Raw genomic sequence first — 20,870 nt, forward strand, 5'->3', positions numbered from 1 at the left:
TGACATGTAGGGTAACCTGTGTTTCTGCGATTTTATAGTTCTTTTATCCCTAAATGTCTGTTCTCTAGGGGCAGTGTCTCTAGCTGGTACTTCTTCAGGACTTTGGGCAGTAGAAGGAGGTAACAAAGCAGTTTGTTCTGGGCTTCTCTACGCTTCCAAGGCCCAGATGATTTCGGGCACTGTTACTTCTGTTCAAGAGAAGGTTCGCCCTACAAAGTCAGGTACGTTTCTAGAGCCTTAAAATTCCTTATTGGTTAAAAGGAATCTGTCCCGGTCATCTGTAAGGGAAGCATAAGATGGTGACAGACATGCTGATTACAGGCATATGTATCTGTGCAGTAGCTTGAGATGAACTTGGATTTTATTAGTATCAGCCACACATGGAGGACTACAAGAAGTAGTCCTCTATGTTCATGAGCTGCAGCTAGCCATGCTCACCCCATCCACTGGCCACTATATGACAGCTGTCTGTCTATTACTGTGCATAGGAGTCGGTCGGATTAACCAAAACTTATGAATATCCAGGACTACTACCTGTAGTCCTCAATTTGTGTACTGATGTAAATTGTAAGGTTCCCCAAAACTACTGCACATATACATACAGCAGACCTATTGCTGTAATCAGTGCGCCTGTAACTATCTTATGCTGCTCTGAAAGAAGACAGTAAAAAGATGGTGATAGATTCCTTTATATCTATCACAATTATAAAGTATTTATTGTCTACGATGGTGTTTTTTCTATATTTTGTGGTGGTATCCATTTATTTAAAAAATTTTTTTTTTTTTTATATATAGGAGAGACCGTGAGACTGTATGAAATAAATTACGAGACGGACAAGGGGCCCGCACTAGACATGTATGATATCGTAATCTTTGCAACTCCACTTAGTAGGGAAACTGGCAACGTTAAATTCATCGGCTTTGACCCACCAATAAACACTTACACAAGACCATATTATCAGATGGTGGCCACCTTTGTCCATGGACGGCTCAACCCTTCCTTCTTTGGCTGCCCAAAGCCTTGCCAGTTGTCTGTATCCGAGATCTTAACCACTGATGAACCCAAACTGTTCTTCCATAGTATCGGCCCCCTGTCTCCAGTCAAACCAGTGACTGAATCTGGAACTTCCAAAGCTTCTGATATGAGAGTCTGGAAGGTCTTTTCTCCAGAACCCCTCAAAGATGAAGAACTACGTCTGTTGTTTGAGTCTTACGATACAGTAGTTGTCAAGAAATGGTTGGCTTATCCCATCTATGTGACTCCAGAGAAACTACCGCCTATAATACTGCACCGTGCCATTTATTATTTGAACAGTATAGAGTGGGCAGCCAGCGCCATGGAGATGAGTGCCATCTCTGCAAAGAATATCGCCCTTTTGTCTTACCATCGCTGGTTTGGAAAAGATGGACAGATCGACCAGGAAGATTTAGTGGAACGTCTCAAGTCTGAGTTATAATTGTTTGCTTTGGGCTGGGAACAACTGATTCTCATCTGTCTTCTGAAGGTGTAATGAATGATGCTGGAAGCGACACCTTTGCACTACTTTTTTGTTTCACTGCTCTTCCCCCTCCCCCCTCCTTCTTACACATTAAAAGAATTTTTATATACTAGGAAAACCAACAGCTAATCATGGCATAAAATAACAAAAAATCAAGAATGTAGCTCTTCAACTCTTCTGCAAAACAGCTGAGCCTGGTCTACACACTGCATCTGATTGGTTGCAGTTGTCGCCTGATTTCCGCTGGACGTTTATACCTGGATCGTTGCTGAAGCCGCTGAAGACAGATATTGCCTCTTGTATGTCATGCCCAGCCAATTTATCAAGCCATATAGCTGTTTTGGGGTTTTTTTTCCCCCTCCCTCCGGATGGAAACTGTTTCCAGAGCTAATCCCATAGGTTTTATAGGGCAGTTCATGGTATCCGATGTTTGATGCCTCCCTACATTGGACAGAAAAATGTTGCATGCAGAGTTTGGCTGTATGCAACATCCAGTTATACGTATGCCTCTGGCAGGAAACCATTGTCCAGGCTCAACTGATGAATGGGAACCCAGCCTTTACTACTTCTATCAGTCACTTGTACACAATGCTTTATTACTCAGAATGATCACTACACCTCACCTAAAAATGGCTAACTGGAGTCTGCCATGGCCTGTGATCATTTTGAGTGTTAATTAGAGATGAGCGAACACGTTCGGCCCCGCCCCTTTTTCGCCCGAACACCGAACCTTGCGAACACTTCAGTGTTCGGGCGAAAAAGTTCGGGGGCCGCCGTGGCAGCGCGGGGGGGTGCGGCGGGGAGTGGGGGGGAGAGGGAGAGAGAGAGGGCTCCCCCCTGTTCCCCGCTACTGCCGCCCGCGCCGCCGCGCATCTCCCCGCCCCCCGGCGGCACCCGGACACTTACGCGCGAACACTGCAGTGTTCGGCAAAGCGGGTGTCCGGGTGCGGATGTGTCCGTAACGGACACGTTCGCTCATCTCTAGTGTTAATACATTGCAGTACAGACATACTGCAATGCATTATCATGGCAATTAGAGCTTTTATGGTTTAAGTCCCATACAAGCACGTAAAAAAATAAAGTAACACAAATGACTAAAAAACTTTCCTATTTTGTATTAAAAAATAAATTAAAAAAACACATTTTGACATCATCTTATCCGTAATGATCTATACAACAAATTGAATACACTATTTATCCTGCACAGCAGAAACCGTAGGAAAAAAACCCTTAAAGGAGGCAAAATGTTTATTTGCTTAATTTTTCCTCCCAGAAAAAAACACGAGTGATCAAAAAAGCTGTATGTTCTCACTCCAAAAATGTAATCTTTACAACACACTAAATATACCCCAAAAATGGTGCCAATAAAAACTACAGCTTCCCATGCAAAAATATAAGCCCTCATATGACCATGTAGACGGAAAAATAATATGTATGACTTTTGAAAAGTGGAGATGAAAATCCCCAAGAAACCGTCCTGCTCTTCTGGCTAAAATAAGACATGTCCTTAAGGGGGTTAACCCTTTGCAATCCAATTTTGGATTCAGGGTTTCCTAGGGGGCTCTCTCTTTCAGCCATTATACAATGCCTCCACCTACTGGCTAGAGCCAGTACTGTGGTAAGGGACATGCTGGAGAGGCTTCCGACAACAGAGCGGCCAGTAACATACAGTAAGAATACCCTGCTGGACGTCTTCTGACATCAGAGCTGTACAGCCTTCAATCAGAATGTCTTCAGATGTCACAGTGGATTGGAAAGGGTTAATGTATATGGCGGCCTCCCCAACAGCAGGACGTAAAAATTGGACAATTGGATTTCATTGACCTGATCCTTTCTGTTCTCGGGAGCAGTCGATGAGCTCCATTAGAAGTCACTAGGGTTTGTCCGTGCGCTTTGGATCGCTTGTATATGGAAGTTATGATGCAGATGTGTGCAGAGCCGAATATGGACCCACTACAGAGGTACTCACTTTGCTACCATTTCAAGGCACGTTTGCATTCATTTATGGAAAACCCTATGACCTTAAGTGCTTGGCTACTGATTGTTCATTTCTTGATTTTGAAGATGGTTTTTGTTTTACAATGTTGGGGTCCTTCTGTTTTCTACACTTAGAACTAATATATTTTCTATGTTTGCTTTTTGACATTTCATATCTCTTGTTCATGTCGTTGTTCTTGCTGCAGAATATTTAAATGGGTTCTCCCAGCAGAACAACTTCTGTCTTCATAGGTCCTCTTGAGGCATATGAACCTCATAGGGATGTATCCTCTGCTCTGGTGGGCTCATCTGTACACAAAAAATGCCATATTAATGACTTACGGAAATATACCCCAAGGCTGGCTTCAGACACATTTTTCGCGGGCAATACGGAGAGAATAGAACCCATTAATTTCAATGGGTTCATGCACATTACTGTATTCTGGTGCGGATGTTTCATTTGCGCAAAAAAAGTCAATGGGGGGGGCTGCACAAATATGTAAAACGCTAATTCTGCTGGAAAAAGAACACATCTGGATGAATTAGCGACTTAAATTGCTGTGTGCTTGTGTCCTGTGCGGCACAAAAACATGCCAGGGCGGAAAAAGTACAGTAGCATACACTGACTCATTTATAGCACAAAAAGGCGCACGCATACGTCCGCGTGAAGCCGCACTAAGGTTCAGCTTACACCAAACGATATGTCACTTGAACGATGTTCGCTCGTGCGGTCTGATACATCGTGGGCCCTTACAAACGAGAAATCGTTTATATTCACTGTAGAAGTGAATGAGAACAACTGAATGTTCGGTATTTAAACCAAATGACCAGTGTCTACATCAAATGAATGAAAAGTGAATGATTTATGGTTTGCTGTGTTTACACTGGATGGCAATCGTTCACTTTTGCTTATTTGAGCAATTTTTATTTTTATTTTTTTCTTAAAACGATAATTTTGTGTAAAAGGGCTTTAAATGCAAACCTGTCCAGAATCTGAAACCTAGAGGTAGTTAATGCAGGATCAACGACTGACAATAGGCGATGGTCACAGCTCACCTCCTCCCCCTTCATGCACAGATATATGTGCGGATACAACAGAGCATGACTACAACGCTGTCCTATAGAAAGCAAGGAATTATTTTCTGCCATTCACATCACACTTTGGTGTCTCCGTTCCTGGGTTCCATCTACATAGCTGAAAGCTGCATCTGGATGGAACCGTAGATGGACACAGGCTGCCATTGATCAAAACAAGGTCTCTGTTTTAAGTAGGAATCCATTGATTTCCGGCATTTCGGCCAGTGAGAATAACTACATCTACTACACTATATTCTTCAGCCCAAGTTCCAGAAATGAATGGAAACCTGCTCAGCTGGAGACTTCTCTTTTTCTTAACTTCGTTTTATTCAAAGTATTGCAAAGTTAATACAAGGAACGTAATTCTTTGACATCTGTCCAATATTTCTTTCTCCTATGTGAGGAACAACAGAAGAGAAGAGATTTCCTCTTTTTTATACTAACATAAATTGCACAAAGTGTTAACATATATTGCAATAAACAGTTCAACAAACCTATTGGCTCATACGTGTTTTATCTCTTTGGACTGCAGTGTGGAGTATATCTGCTTCAGTTTATCAGTCTGTAGTGTTTGGTGCGAGTTAATCCAAGGTTCCTATATTTTTTAGAAATTTGTTGGGACATGCCCTGTGTTGGTATATCACTTTCTAGTAAAAGATCACTGCATAGATGAAATTATGTACCCAAAGCCCCCGATTTATTCACCGGCCTCACCACTGCTTCTGCCGTGGTATGCGGTTCTTGGTCATGTGATCGATTGTTATCCAATAAATAACAGCAATCACGTAAAAGTTTTGCTTTTTTTTAAAAAAAAAGTTTCACCTCCCGTCACGAATCCAGACCGCGAGGGCAGGTGAAATTACTTACCTATGGCCTCCGTCGATATCCCCCGATGGGATTTTTATCCGCAGACCTTTCCCCAACTTCGACGTGTGCACCCGTTGCCAAAATGTCGGACGCAAGCGCAGAAGCTGGGAAGAACCTGGGAAGTTTGAAATCTTGCTCCTGGCTACTAAAGCTAGCAAAGAGCCTGGAGCAGTGACCAAGGGCTGCAGTGAGTGGTCTCCGCCATTATCCAACTGATAACAAAAAAGTTAAAAGCAGTTGAAGTTTAATGCTCCCCTTTCGGTTTGGGCCCCGTTGTGCATACAGACAGATCAGGACCACAATGGGTATGTTTCTGAACGCAGGACAAACGGGGATCTATTTTGGGGTGCAAATCTTCATTTCCATGTGTACTATAGAAAAAAACTCTTTTTAAAATGACATATTTGCAAAAATGAGATTTCATTTTTTCTCCTAGGAATTGCATTTATTCCTGAAAAGAAACCGTGGGGTCAAAATACTCCTGACCCCCCCCCCCCCCGCCCCCCCTCAGTGAATACATTAAGGGGTGTAGTTTTTAAAATGGGGTCATTTGGGGGGGTATCTATCATTCTGACACCTATGAGCCTTTGCAATCTTGGCTTGGTGTAGGGGGAAAAAAAAGTTCCTCAAAATGTTACTGTTAAATTTGTACGTCTACTAAATGGTTAAGAAAAAAATTCCAATTTGCGTCCAGAATAAACAGATGGAAATATATATCAAAACGATGTACAGTATGTTTGCACATATCTGCATATTTGAGATATTGTAGTTGAAATGTGAAGACACACTTTGTTCAAAATTTTCCCTATTTTGGCACTTTTAATAAATATACTCATTCTATTGGTCTATTTTTACTATCTATGAAGTACAATATGTGGCGAAAAAACAATGTCAGAATCATTTGGATATGCAAAACCTTTACGGAGTTGTTCTATGTTAGTGACACGTGAGATTTTCCAAAATTTGCCTTGGTCACTAAGGGGTTAATATCTTTTGGTAGGGTAGTTAGAAATTTTGGTTGCGGTGGGAATGAGTTTAGCGCATGGTATAATTGGAAATGCCTGAACAGCAGGAGTCGGGCCTGCCTGTAATTTTTCATGCAGTTGGGTAAATGACAGGATTACATTGCTTTCATATATGTTTTTCAGTGTGTTTACACCTAGCGTGGTCCAGTACCTGCAGTCTGGTATGAGTTGTAAGGAGGGTAAAACAGGGTTGTGCCATAGCTGGAGATATGATGCCACATCAGTTGAATGTTCTTAGTGATGCGCCAAATAGACAAAGCTAGCTTGTGCAGTGGTAGTAGGTATTATTCTGAATGTTCTAAGAAATTGAGCAAGTCCTTTCCCTATACTCCCCCCACCCAGGTAGTGGTCCGTGAGGGGAAATTGTTGCCTCGTAAACCAGGGTTTAGTATTTCTTAACTGGCCCGCTAAGTAGTAGAGCTTAAAGTTTGATAAAGCCATTCCAGCTCAGTACTTGGGTCTCTGTAGAGTAGATAATTAAAATTTGGAGCAAGAAGAGCCCCAGATAAATACAGTGATAAGGGAATATAAGGATTGAAAAAATTTGCGGGACCTTGACTGGCATATGGTGCGAAATGTATAGGTATTTAGGCTAAATGACCATTTTGATCAAATTTAATACAATCCACAATTGAAAGGGGCAACCTAGACCATAATTTGAGTTTTGTCTTGACTAGTTCCTGTAGTGGGGAAATGGTATCGTCAGTTGTCCCTTCGTGGTCACAGACCATGGTGATTCCAAGATATTTAAACTTGGATACCACTGGCAGGCCACACCTGGAGTCAAGAGGATCAACAGGTGGGTCCTGAGCAGTGTACAATCCTGAGAATTGAGAGAATGTATTAAGAGCTTGAGGAAAGGAGTTTTCTGGGTCTTGGAGAAACAGGATCATGTCATCTGCATAGAAACCTACTACACTATCTTGCCCCGCCCACTGAATACCCGTGACCTCCGGGGTACATCTTAGACGTATGGCCAGTTCTTCTTCTATCACCATGGCAAATAGACCCGGGATAGGGTGCAGCCTTGCCTGGTACCTCCTGCCAGGGAAAACTTGGATGACTGTATACTGTTCACTGTCACATTAGCTGTTGGGGATTTGTATAGGATTTGGATCCATTTTATAAATTGTAGACCAAACCCAAAGCGCTGTAGGCAGGCTTCTAAGAAGCTCCACTCCAAAGAGTCAAAGGTCTTTCAAGTATCCATTGACACCAACGCCCAGGGCATATTATACTTTCTACCCAGTTGGATGCTTGCTTGTACTCTATGGACATTTTATAGTGGTGGATTTCCCAGGCATAAAGCCCATCTGATCCTTGTGGATGATGGAAAGTATACCTTGGTTTAACCTAGTAGCTAACATTTTGGTTAAGATTTTACAGTCAACGTTAAGCAACGATATTGGATGGTAGGAGTCGCACTCCGTGGGTTCCTTACCCAGTTTTAGTAAGACTATGATGGTGGTATCCTTGAAGTGCGGAAGGAAACCGTCCATATGAGCCCGTCCTAGCAAAATTGGAGAGAGCTGCTCTAAGTATCTCTGATCTACCTCAATTGGAAGGCCGTTTGGCCCAAGAGACTTATTCACTGCCATGTCCGAAACAGCTTGTTGGATTTCCTCTAGGGTAATGGGAGCATCTAACAGATTAACCTGTTCCGTAGATGGGGTTGGAAATGTAGGATCTTCCAGGTATGTAAGGGCATCTGATAGTGATTTATCTCTTGAGGAGCTTTATAATCTGGCATAATTTTTGAAGCAGGTTATGATAGATTGTACTTCCTTGAGCTCCGCCCCATTAGGGTATTTTATTTTGAGAACAGAATTAGATTGATTGTTTTGCTTGATTAAGTTTGCTAAGAGATGGCTGGACTGATTACCCATCTCAAAATAATATTGTTGGTGAAGAATAGCTTACGTTTGGTTTTGCTAGCAAGTTGATGCTTATAAAGGCCGGATACAGCCAGCCAGTCTTATTAACGTTAGAAATATATAGCCTTTTGGCCTCAATTACTTGTGTTTCCAGCTCAGAGTCTAGCTGAGAGGTGGTATGCTTTTTATATATGAGATGGTAGACCTGATACATCCTCTAAAATATGCCTTAAGCGTATCCCATCTCAAAGCGTAGGGAGTGGCCTCCTCGTGTGTTTCGAGGAAAGAAGATAATTGATCAGGAATACAGTCACCCGGGCTTATTGGATTCAACCAAAAGGGGTGTAATTTCCAACTTGGAATTATATTCCAGCCAGGGTATTGTAGACTTAGTAACACTGGGCTGTGGCCTGATACGCCACGTAGCCCATGTTGAATAGAAGAGACGTGAATGGCCAGTAAATGGGTGCTGAAGATATAGTCCAATCATGACAAGTGTGCTCTGATGCATCTGGGTGATGTAGACGCATAGGTCTATCCAACCCACCCCCTCAATCACCTGTAGCATTAGGGATATTCCTCTGCTAGTGGCACATGGGTATGTTTGGAATCTATCTCTCAGACAGTCCATAGTTTGATTTAAAGTCCCCCATGCACAAAATGTGCAGTAGAGGGTATTGATGTGCAAATGTAATGGCTGCCTGCAGAACATGTGTATTGTTATGGAGTGGGTTGTAAATACCTAAGATGACTTATTGTTTGGGGTCTCTATGTGTAAACAAATCTTACCCTCAGGCTTCCTTCTGCTATCTATAAGGTTCCATCGTAATGAGCAATGAATTAACAGACTCCTGTAAAAAATCGTGTATGGAAGGAGTAGCAGGACCACTGAATCCCACGTTTTTTGTTGTTTTTTTTTTTGTTTTTTTTTAAAGGTCTACCCAATCCAGTATTAAGTGCATTTCTTGCAAACCAATTTATGTGGGGATTAAATGTCTGATATGTGAAAACACTGTCATTCTCTTAGCAGGGGTACCTAGGCCTTGCACATTCCAAGTAAAAGATGTTAGACATATGCGATTAAAATTGCTAGATAAATGCTTGTGATTTAACTGATAGCATGGAGTAGTGTTGCAGCTAGTCTAGGAGCATATATGCCAACATATGAAATCTGTTAGAAAACATTAACCATAATAGAACAGCTTATACAGCTAACTTTGGACATCCAAAAACTTAACTATATCTGGGATTTCCTATAAGAGAGGAGAGGTATAGTCCCCTCCCTACTTTGTTTGTTCTTGGGGATAGGGATACCTCATCAGCTTGTGGGCAACTCTGTCTTAGTATATATCGAATAGTAAAGATGACCGTAGTATGAGCCATATGCAGATGTAACCAGCCATTTGGCAAAGGGCCTTGGTGTACAAATAGATTGGACTTGCGAAAGTAGGCCTATGGCAATTGACCACTACTGTGTCCTGTGTCTATTTTTGTAAAGATGTACGTCTTTTTTCTTATTGTACCGTGTTGTAGGCTTTGTTGCTCCCGTGCTGACTATTCTATGCCAACCTTCATTCCTTCCGTTGACTTGAAATATCAGATCTCCTGGCACTGGGAAGAAAGGCGTGAGAGGGAAGAGAAGGGAGGGGGCAAAACAAGAAGAGGGTGCAGAAGTTATTACTGAGTAATGTCAACTCAGTTCATGTAGGGTGAGCTCGGAACCACTTCAGGGCCTCGGCTGGTGAATGCAAAAATATTACCTTGCCCTCCGCCACGATCCTCAGGCAGGCAGTATATGCGATTAAGTATGAAATGTTCCTGAATTTAAACTTCTTCTTGACCTCCACAAATGTAGCTCTTCGCTTCTAGAGCTCAGCTGAGAAATTCGGAAATATCGAGACCGTGGCACTGTTGATTAGGGCTTTTCAGACTAGCTTGACGTAAAGCAGTATCCCGATCTTGGCAATTAAGGAGCATGGTCAGCAGAGGTCATGGGGAACCCCCTGCATGGGACCCGGGGGCTCCTTCCACTGCAGACAAGAAGAAAGCATCGTCCCCCAGTGAGGATTTAAGCCATTGTTCCGAGGATGTTTTGAGGTGCGAGCCCTCTGCTTTCTCTGGAAAGCTCACCATGCATATATTTCGCCGGAGAAGATTTTCAAGGTCATGACCGCCTGTGTGAGTAGGCAGTTATGCGCAGTACATTACGCAGCCGTACGCAGGGTCACAGATGGGATCCGATGCGAGCCTCTGCAAGCAGATTCCACCTACGGCTACGTGAGCCCGGCGTTATTCAGACCGCTACCTGTAATCCGTAATTTACAAGAAGCCCCGGCAACGCTTGCCTTCATGTAGTTCCAGGAGCAGCTTGTTGAGCGTCTTCTGTGTGAGACCGCCGCACTGCAGCAAGATTACAAAGCCTCACAGAGGGCCACTTTTTACACCCCATCCCCGCCGCTGAGGTCACAAAATACTCCCAAGCGAGAGAGGAGGGGGATACCCGGTTTTCTTGCCCCATGTGCCCAACCCAACCAGCCTCCGTAATTACCCGTCTTCGGACATAAAACGCGGTTTATATTATCACTTTTATCTAATATTTAGGGAATGCCAAAAAATGGGGATGGGGGGGTGGGTTTTTTTTTTTTTTAGGAAGTCAATTTTTTTTCCGTATAAGTAGGTAATGGGGCCTTGAATTTATTCAGTTGTACCCTGAAATTCAGCGGGCATTCCCTCCATTATGGGCCTAGCCATGTGTCCTGTAAGTAGTTTAGGGCCACAATGGGTATGTTTCTGAACACAGGACAAACGGGGGTATCCATTTTGGGGTGAACGTCTTCATTCCTATGTGTGCTGTACAAAAAAACCCTGTTTTTAAATTAACAAAATTGCCAAAAAAAATGAAAATCGTAATTTTTTTTCCCTTCTGCTTTGCTTAGATTCAGTCAAATACTGTGGGGTCAAAATACGCAGTACACCCCTAGATGAATTTAAGGGGTCTAGTTTTCAAAATGGGGCCATTTGTGGGGGTTCTTTTTCGTTTTGGCCACTCAATGTCTCTACAAGGGGGCCTGGAATTTATTCAGTTGTACCCTGAAATCCAACGGGTGCTCCTTCAATTATAGGCCTAGCCATGTTTCCTTTAAGTAGATTAGGACCACAATGGGTATATTTCTGAACACGGGACAAACAGGGGTACCCATTTTGGGGTGAATGTCTTCATTCCTATGTACACTGTACAAAAAAAACTTTTTAAATTGACAAAATTGCCAAAAAAATGAAAATTGTAATTTTTTCCTTCTGCTTGGCTTAGATTCATTCAAAAACTGTGAAGTCAAAAAAGTCTTCGTACCCCTAGATAAATTCGTTAAGGGGTCTACTTTTCAAAATGCGGTCACTTGTGGGGGTTCTCCATCGTTTTGGTCATTCAAGGGCTCTACAAGTGGGCAATGGGGCCGAAATCTCCTTCAAGCAAAATTTCTGTTCCGAAAGCCACCGGTTGCTCCTTTCATTTTGGGCCCCATTGTGCATCCAGACGTAATACTAGGGCTACAATGGGTATGTTTCTGAGCACGGAACAAACAGGGGTATCCATTCTGGGGTGTAAATCCTCATTTTCATGTGTACTATAGAAAGTCCTGTCTTTAAAATGACATATTTGCAAAAATATGAAATTTTAGTTTTTTTTTCCTCTAAATTGCATTGACTCCTGAAAAAAAAATGTGGGGTTAAAATACTCATGACACCCCTCAGTGAATACGTTAAGGGGTGTAGTTTTTAAAATGGGGTCACTTGTGGGGGTATCTATCATTTTGACTCCTATGAGCCTTTGGAATCTTCGCTTGATGTAGGAAAACAAAGTGTTCCTCAAAATGCTGAAAAGTAATGTTAAATTTGTACGTCTCCTAAATGGTTAAAAAAACACGAACGTTTTTCCAATGTGCGCCCAAAATAAAGTAAAAGGATGGAAATATTTATCTTAGCAAAAATTTCTATATTATGTTTGCACATATTTGAGATATTGCAGTTGGAAATGTGAAAAAATGATGATTTTTTAAAAAATTTTTTCCCAATTTTAGCGCTTTTAATAAATAAACACATTCTATCGGTCTCTTTTTTTCGCCTAAATGAAGTAAAACGTGGCGAAAAAACAATATCAGAATCGCTTGGATATGCAAAACCTTTCTGGTGTTTTTCCATGTTAAAGTGACACATGTCAGATTTGCAAAATTTGGCCTGGTCATTAAGGCGCAAACAGGCTTGGTCACTAAGGGGGGGTAAGGACCAGTGTAGAACGGTGGAAGCTGGCAGATCCAAGATGATGGCAGAGAGCAGAAGAATATGTGCTCAAAACTGACTGGGGCAGGGATTGCGATGCAAAACTTACAAGAATAGACCCCCAGCCAGAGCAAGGCAGCATACAGAATGCTGGGGAGAACAGCCTTACAAGAGTCCTGAGCTCTGCGCAGGCCCTCTCCCTGCTGGCAGATAAGGTCAGCATGGTGTCCTTACAACCCTCACAATGGGAGCCTCTGTACTCCTGCCCCTCCAGCACTCACGCTGAAGAAAGTACTTCCCCCTCTGATATCCCTGCTGAAAATATAAGGGCTTCCTCATGCTGCCAGCACACCTCTTTCACCTCCACATCATATAAGGAAGGGGACTGCAGGGTGCTGCCATGTGCTCTCTCTCCTCCCTCTTAAGGCCCATTTACACGCAAAGATAATCTTTCAAACAATTGAAAGATTGATAGTTTTAGCTATCGTTTTGCATAAAGTGTTATTGAACACTGTCCATTAACACTTTAGCAGCTTCATTGTGTGTAAAAGGGCCTCTGGGAGCTGTTTGCAGAGCACAGCATGTGGTCTGAACTCTGCAAATAGCTCTATTGTTCTCGCACAGGTATCAGCAGAGGCAGCCAGCCCAGCTCCTTCCCCCATTCATAGGAGCTCACAGCTCTTTTCCCTGGCAAAAGAATGCCAGTATTGGGGAGCTCAGAGTTTCTGAATACTCATAGCTCTCTGGTACATCTAGCGGGACCAGACTCTTGAACCCCTTCAGGCCAGCCAGTAACAGTGCAGAGTGAACTGCTGTCAGCCAATACATCCACACATACTGAGACCACAATATTTTAGAAGATCAACCCGCACCCAAACCCCTCACATGGGTCCTGTGCACTCTCTCCTACCACAGCAGAAACACTTCAAGTTACTGGACCTGAAGTAATATGGGCTCTACTCAATGAATTACCAACCAAAAGAGATTTAGCATCCATGATACAAAAAGTTGAGCTATGCCAAGAGAAAGCCCTGGAGGAGTTACAGGCGGAGTTACGTTCAATATCTAAACAGGTCTCCGAGCAGGAGCCAGCATCCTCCATATTAGAACAGCGCTTAACCAGGGTTGAGAATTCCCTATCAATGCAAAATTCATTCAACAGATATATCCTACTTCAAACAGATGATCAGGAAAACAGAAGTAGGCAAAACAATATTAAGCTATGGGGGATACCTGAAACAATCCTGCCTAGCAAACTTCATTCTATAGCTGTTGCCATCTTCAATAAGGCTCTATCCCGTCCAGACTCCACCAATATCATGATCTATAGAGTCCACAGAGTGGCGTGTACTTGCCGAACAGAAGAAGCAAATCCACGAGACATCTTATGTAGAGTCCACTTTTATAAGGAAAAAGAAGGGATCCTACAACAGGCCTGGAGAAAGGGCCCAATTTCCCATCAAAATATGGTGATCACACTTCTCCCTGATGTTTCACGGAGAACATTGGGCATGAGATGCCTTCCCAGACCCCTCATAAACCTCATCAAAGATGGGGCAATGGCTTTCACCTCATTATTCGAAAACATGGAAGTACTTTTTCTCTACACTTACCAGACCAAGAAGCGGCTTTATCATAGTTCCTAGAGCTAGATAGAATATATCTCCCAAATTCTCAGTGACCATCTTTACCTCTGTGAAGGCCATGGGCCTAAACATATACATATATTTTTCATCCTGTCTCCTATGAACATCTCTGATATACGCTTATACATACATATGTTGTTTGCACAGCAAGATTGCATTGTTACAGGAATAGAAAAAGAGAATAGTACTCAGCAAAAGTATATATAACTTACATTATTTCCTTACCTTCTGTTAACACTGCCTTAATGGTTAACTGCTATCTATGTAAAAGCGTATGACTGACTGAAATGTACACATATTGACAATAGAACACTCTCCTTTAAAATACCATATAAAAGAAGACGTTTTGTAATAAAGGTAGATTGCTTTTAGACACAGTCCTAAATCTCTGTGTCCGTTGCTTTCTCACGGTGGCTGCCATAACCACCTCTGATTTGGAGTCACACAGCATATTGACGGAACGATTGAATTTCCCCAACAAACGGGCGCCCAACTTGAGGGGCTTGAAGGAACAAAAGGACCACTTACACCTCAAACCCCCTTGGACCCAGATGGGATAAGGAGCCACTCAGAACCACGGATTGACAAAAACTGCGCAGTAAGGTAAGGCTTTATCTTGCCACAATCTATCCATGCTTCTTGGCTGCTCCTTTCCTGTCTGAGGGGTAAGAAGTGCATGCCTCTTATAAATCTTCAAGCTTTTAAAAGAATCCATATGGTGGGCTGAATATGCTGTGCGGGTGTTGTTTAACTGTTATTGTTTTTATTTGTTACTTTGCGTGGTCATTTTACAGAATATGAAACCCTCTTCCTGATCTCTGAAAGGCATGGTATAAGTTGTACCAGGGAAGCCTAAAGTATTTAGGGAATAGAATCCCTGATTGGACCCTCTTATAGGCATAAGAGAAGTAGTAGATACAGGGGGAAATAAGCAGAGTGAGGAAGTACTGACACTTAAAAGAAGGAACTGACATGCAAATGTTTTTGTCTTTATGTGTGCCTGTTTATGCATGAGTGAGTGATTGAGATGAGCTGGCCTGATCTACGGAACCTGACCTCCGGGGTGCAAGCATAAATCTCAGTATCCCGTGTTAACAGGAACCCAATCAGTGACGCTGTTAGAAGTCCCTAACAAGTCCACGACAGTTCTGGACAGGGCCTCCTGCGGTTCCGTTTGTATATTTCAACGGCTAGGGGCTTGTTTTATGTGTGTGAAAGAATAAAAATAATAAACCTCTTGGTATACATAAACCACCTGCCATGGGGAATATTGCTGGCAAAGAGGGTAAGGTGTGGAAGACGGCTAAAGAAATTGTACAAGAAAGAGAAGGCAGGATATGAAGGGACAGGAGTATTAGATCACCAGCAGTAGGAAATGTTTGCAGACAGTCATGCTGGGTGAGCAAAAGATAATGGACTACAGGAAATGTTGAATAGTTGGAAAAAGGCAAGTAGAGATATATTGAAGATGCATGATACCAGAGAAAAGAATTCAAAAGACAAGTATATTATGCTCCCCCATTGCCGGTTCAGTTCCCTCTTCCACCTCCACCCCCTCCATCTCAATTCCAACCGTCTCCTCTCCCACCCTATGCCAAGCCATCCACTCCAAAGTCAAACATTGGACCAGAGGGATGGACCTGCTGACATTGTGGACAACAAAACCCGGATTGGAGAAAGAGCTGCCCTGCTTGCGGAGCTCCTCGGCACAAACTGGTTATGCCTATGCTCACTAGATCCAAGGCTAGTGAGTGGAAGCATGAGGAAGAGGACAAGGAGGAGAAGCAGGGAGCAGAGGGTGATACAGGAGCAGATGTAACACAGGGGGAAGGCAGAAGGAGCCAATATAATGCAACATCACAAAAAGTGAAATGTGGATGCCACAAGAGCATATGTCGCTCATACAGCAATTACCAGACCCCATGAGCAGACCTATGCCTTTCTTTAGACAGATAGTACAAATACAAGACACATACTCTGCAACATCAGCTGATCTGGGTCCTCTGATTATGCTGAAAACAGGGGAGGCAGTGGGAACTATAATCTTAAATTATGTAAAAGACTATTGTGGCACACATTGCCATAAAATTAAACATAGAGAATTGAAAAGTGGTAAGATCTTTTTAATTGGCCTAGAACGTTGAGAGAATTGAAATACAGATAGTCCCCGACTTGCGAACATTCGACTTACAAATTTCGCTAGATACGAACTATCTGTTTTGCACAGTATGATGTAATGCTATGGCATTACATCATACTGTGCAGGGACCGGACAGGCTTCTATCAAGCCTGATAGAAGCCTGTCCGGTCACATCGCGGTTGCTGGGCAGCCGGGGGCCTTCTGAAAGGCCCTAGGGCTGTCTATGCAGAGCGCCTAGCAAGCCGTGCGCTTGATAGGCACTCTGCATAGGCAGCCCTGGGGCCTTTCAGGAGGTCCCCGGCTGCCTAGCAACCACACAGTGTCCCGCGATCTCATCATGGGACGCTGTACGGGCCCCCTGAACGTCGGGTGCAGGCTGTTTCTTACAGCGGGCACCTGGCGGCAGCAGTTCCGACGAGCCGCGCCGCTCGTCAGAACTGTTAACACTTTAAATACCGCTGTCAGAGCGGTATTTAAAGTGTTAACAGTTCCGACAAGCGCCACGGCTCGTCGGAACTGCTGCCGCCGGGTGCCCGCTGTAAGAACAGCCGACACCCGACGTTGTATGGAGTGGGATCCACCCGCGATCCCCTCCATACAACCATTTGTTCAACTTGCGAACAAAACGGACTTGCGAACGGGCTCCTGGAACGGAACCTGTTCGCAAGTCGGGGACTAACTGTAATCCTCCTTGTCTCTTTCTAATATCACATAAGAGAAGGATGAAAGTGTAGAACAATTCTATGCCCGCCTTCAACAATGTTGGTCAGATCTGGGGTATAGGGGCATACAAGAATTGGGTGACCATGTGCTTAGCATGGCCTTTGTAGAGGGGTTGCGAGAACCCTTGAGGTCTAAACCCATGGATAACAAGCCTCAGTGGAGACAGTATAAAGCAGCAGGTCTGGTACAGGCAGCCAAGGGAATTGAACTTAATTTAAAAATGAAAAAGGACATAGCTCTGTTATGGTAACACAATACGGCACTGGAGAGAACAAAACAAAACAGGGAACCCATCCGAAACATAATTTTAAGTGCCATTTCTGTGGTAAACCTGGGCACTTTAAATGGGAGTGTAGAAAATTCCTTCAGCAGAAGGGTAGTGAACAACCCACAAAAGCACGAGTCACCAAGGGAGAAATAGAAAAGCAAGATTGAATAGCAGGCGACCCTCTGCCCTTCTTCCCCATGAGCAATGCTCAATAAGGAAATTCCTTTCCTTGTTGATACAGGGCAGCAACTTCAGTCATCGAAAGCCACCTAATTCCTCCAGAATACTGGCAAAATACAGCTCAAACTGTTGTAGGTTTTCAAGGAGTTCCTAAGAATCTTCAGGAAACAGACCCTCTCCCCATAAAATTCAGAGGCCAGACAGTTTTAACAGAACTATTGGTGAGTGATGATATTCCACTGTCAGTTATGGGCACAGACATACTCTCTGCCCTGTCAGCTTCCATTCAGTTTACTGAAGAAGGAACAGTGCAGATTGATTTTGCAAAAACAAACTCAGAACAATTTGCCAGATGGTGGATTCTCTGGATGTTCCACAGCCAATTTTTCTCTTAACTCCAGAAGAGGAAGTAATATTACAGGAAGTTCTACAGGAACTCTGGGCCAAGTCCAAAACAGATATTGGTCATATGAATGTGACACCCATGGTAGTCGCACTAAAACCAGGATGTGTAGCCCCCCAAGTAAAACAATACCCATTGGGTAGGGCCCAAGAGGATTCTATAGGCCCACAAATTAGACTTACTTCAAATGGGGGCATTACGTGAAATAACATCACCAGTTGGGAAGTAACACGTGGGAGCTGAATGATATCTTCTCAGGTTGGGTTGAGGCCTATGCCGTCACCAAGTCAACTGCTCAGGCAACTGCAAAGAAGCTCATGAATGAGGTAATCTGCAGGTGTGGGGTACCAGAGGTAATCAAGTCAGGCAGGGGTACACATTTCACAGGTGAAATAATGCAACAAATCATGTCTGCCCTGGGTATCTCCCAGGCATTTCACACCCCTTATCATCCACAAGGTAGTGGGAAGGTAGAAAGGATGAATAGTACCCTAAAGCTAAAAATACAGAAAGCAATGAAAGAAACAGGCAAACCATGGACTGAGTGCCTCCCATTGGCCCTTTTCTCAGTCAGACATGTGCCCAACAGAAAGACAGGGTTATCACCATATGAAATCTTGTTTGGGTGTGCACCCAGGTTGGGTCTATACTTTCCACAGCTGCTGCAGGCCCGGTATGGTACTCTAACTGACTATGTTATGTCCTTAAATGCACGCCTAAAGGCAACACACAATCAAGTGGTTTCTTCAATTCCAGATCCAAATTCTCTTGAATTTGCATGATCTGCAGCCCGGAGATTGGGTAGTGACAAAGAGAAACGTGAGGAGGACATTGGAACCAAGGTTTGACGGCCCGTATCAAGTGCTGCTCACAACCAGTACTGCTGTCAAACTAGAGGGTAAAACCAATAGGGTACATGCCTCACATTGCAATAAGGTTAAGAGACCACAATCTGAGAGTAATGAGACTGTTCCTGGTGCTAGGAATTCTTCTGCTTATCGTTAGGGCCTGGACCCTGATGCCAGCGGGAAAGTTGAAATTGGCACAATCTAAGGAAGGAGGTGTTGTTAAAAGCTACTGGGGATGAGCAAATAAAACTCAAGCCAGACAGCAAGACGAGTTCATATGTGAAGGTCATCATAGTTGCAGAATAGCCAACTTTACACTAGGAGAGACTAGTGGCTTACATGTCCCCTCTACTAAATTCAGAGGTCGTTCATATGTGATACAGGAAGGAGAGCATCCTTGGATAAACATTATCAGTAGAGTAAATATCTCATGCTATAAATTAACCCAAGGATGTGTGGCTCATATAGATAAGCAGTTCACATATGAGCATCTTTCAAAGATGTTGATGTGCAAGGGTGACCAAGTGGGGAAAGAAGGCACAAACCAGACAATATCTTTAAAAGATACATGTACTCTCCTGTGCATAAATGGTACTCCTATAGCTAACTCTCTAATGTGGTTAAACCTTTTGACCGTCCTGGAAACAACCCCTGTGGTACACACCGATAATTTAGTTAGGATCCCCCATACATGTAAAAATGTCTCAACCAAACAACAGAGGACAGTAGTGCACTTTAATATATCTTTCCTTGTAATGAAATCATGCTCTAGAATGAAGAGAGAATGTTATCATACTTTTCTTGGAGGAATAGGAGCAGGCACAGGGGTCTTAAATTCAATAGATTTAGAAGTAATGAAAAATAAGATGGCAGGGGAAGGAAGAGATGTGTCTAATCTGGTCAATATTCAGGCACAATGGATGCCCTCCATATTCCTCCCCCCACATCTTGCATTAGGATATAATAAGGATGTACTAACGCTTTTTAATCTGAGTTTTGCAGTTCAAAATGATTTGTTTGTAAATATGAGTAAATTCATAAACTATACACAATGTAGCCTGCAATATGTATATATGATTCACGAGAAGGATAAAGCACAGTCAGATTTGATGACAAAGAATGAAAAATTGTGGAGAAATATTTTCAAGAATGTAATTCCAGTAGCATCCTGGATACGGCCCGGGGCTGATGGTGTAGAATGCTCTGATGAATATTGCACTGGAGAAATGACTTATGATGTAAAGGACACAAGCCTGATGTGTAAGTTTGTAGTACTACCTCTCGTGTTTGGACCGCCTCTATATGCTTTCCAATATTGGTTGCCCAAGTTCACAGGTACTATGATTAATAGTGAAAATAAAACCCACGGCATAGAAAACTGTGAAGACACACTGGATGGCCTAGTATGTGGACGGAGTACAGCCGCATATGAGCCATGTTTCCTGCAGCCTTCAGTCAGCATATGTCATTGGACGGTGCTACCTGCTGCTTTCCATATGCTGATAGAAGTTGGCCCCCAATATATATGCTTTGTTACCAACCAAACTAAAACCACCAGTATGTATAATCTCACCACTCCATTTTCTGGATGTTAACAAAACATATCGGTGATACATTGGCTTACAGAAACTTACACCTTTTTGCCAGTTGCTGAAGCTACATTAAGTTACTACTGGCACCCAGATACTTATCTATGTTAAATCTGACTGTATCCTTGGGTAGAATTGTAAGACTAATGAAAGATACTGAACACCTTCAAAATCATTTGGATGTTACTAACCTCTCCCTTATGGAATTAGTAAAACAAACTGTATGGGTAGGAGATACGTTGGTCAGCATAAGTACTAAGATCCAAATAGACACAGAGTATCACTGGTATTATATTTTTACTGGATGGTCACCTACTGCAGGAAAGATGATGAGTTTTATGCTTCCCACATTACTAATTCTGTTTCTTTTGTTCATTTGTTTGAGTGTTTGCAATTTCTGGACATTCTGTGGAATACGGAGACAAGCAAATTATCTGGAATCGCTCCCTTTACGATATCGTTGAAACAGTCATACGTAA

The 20,870-nt window shown here is 43.0% G+C and overlaps 1 protein-coding gene across 1 annotated transcript in view; it reads left to right on the forward strand.

Annotated features, from left to right (window-relative positions):
- The window catches only part of PCYOX1 (prenylcysteine oxidase 1), a 30,537-nt gene extending 25,491 nt beyond the window's left edge, over positions 1-5,046 (forward strand). Inside the window, exons 5-6 of the mRNA XM_066593032.1 lie at positions 69-221; positions 796-5,046. Of these exons, the coding sequence (XP_066449129.1) occupies positions 69-221; positions 796-1,457 (815 nt within the window). The 3' untranslated portion in view covers positions 1,458-5,046. The remainder of the gene's footprint in view (positions 1-68; positions 222-795) is intronic.
- Positions 5,047-20,870: the final 15,824 nt, after the last annotated feature.

The sequence above is a fragment of the Eleutherodactylus coqui genome, chromosome 2 (assembly GCF_035609145.1).
Source record: "Eleutherodactylus coqui strain aEleCoq1 chromosome 2, aEleCoq1.hap1, whole genome shotgun sequence".
Lineage (NCBI taxonomy): Eukaryota > Metazoa > Chordata > Amphibia > Anura > Eleutherodactylidae > Eleutherodactylus > Eleutherodactylus coqui.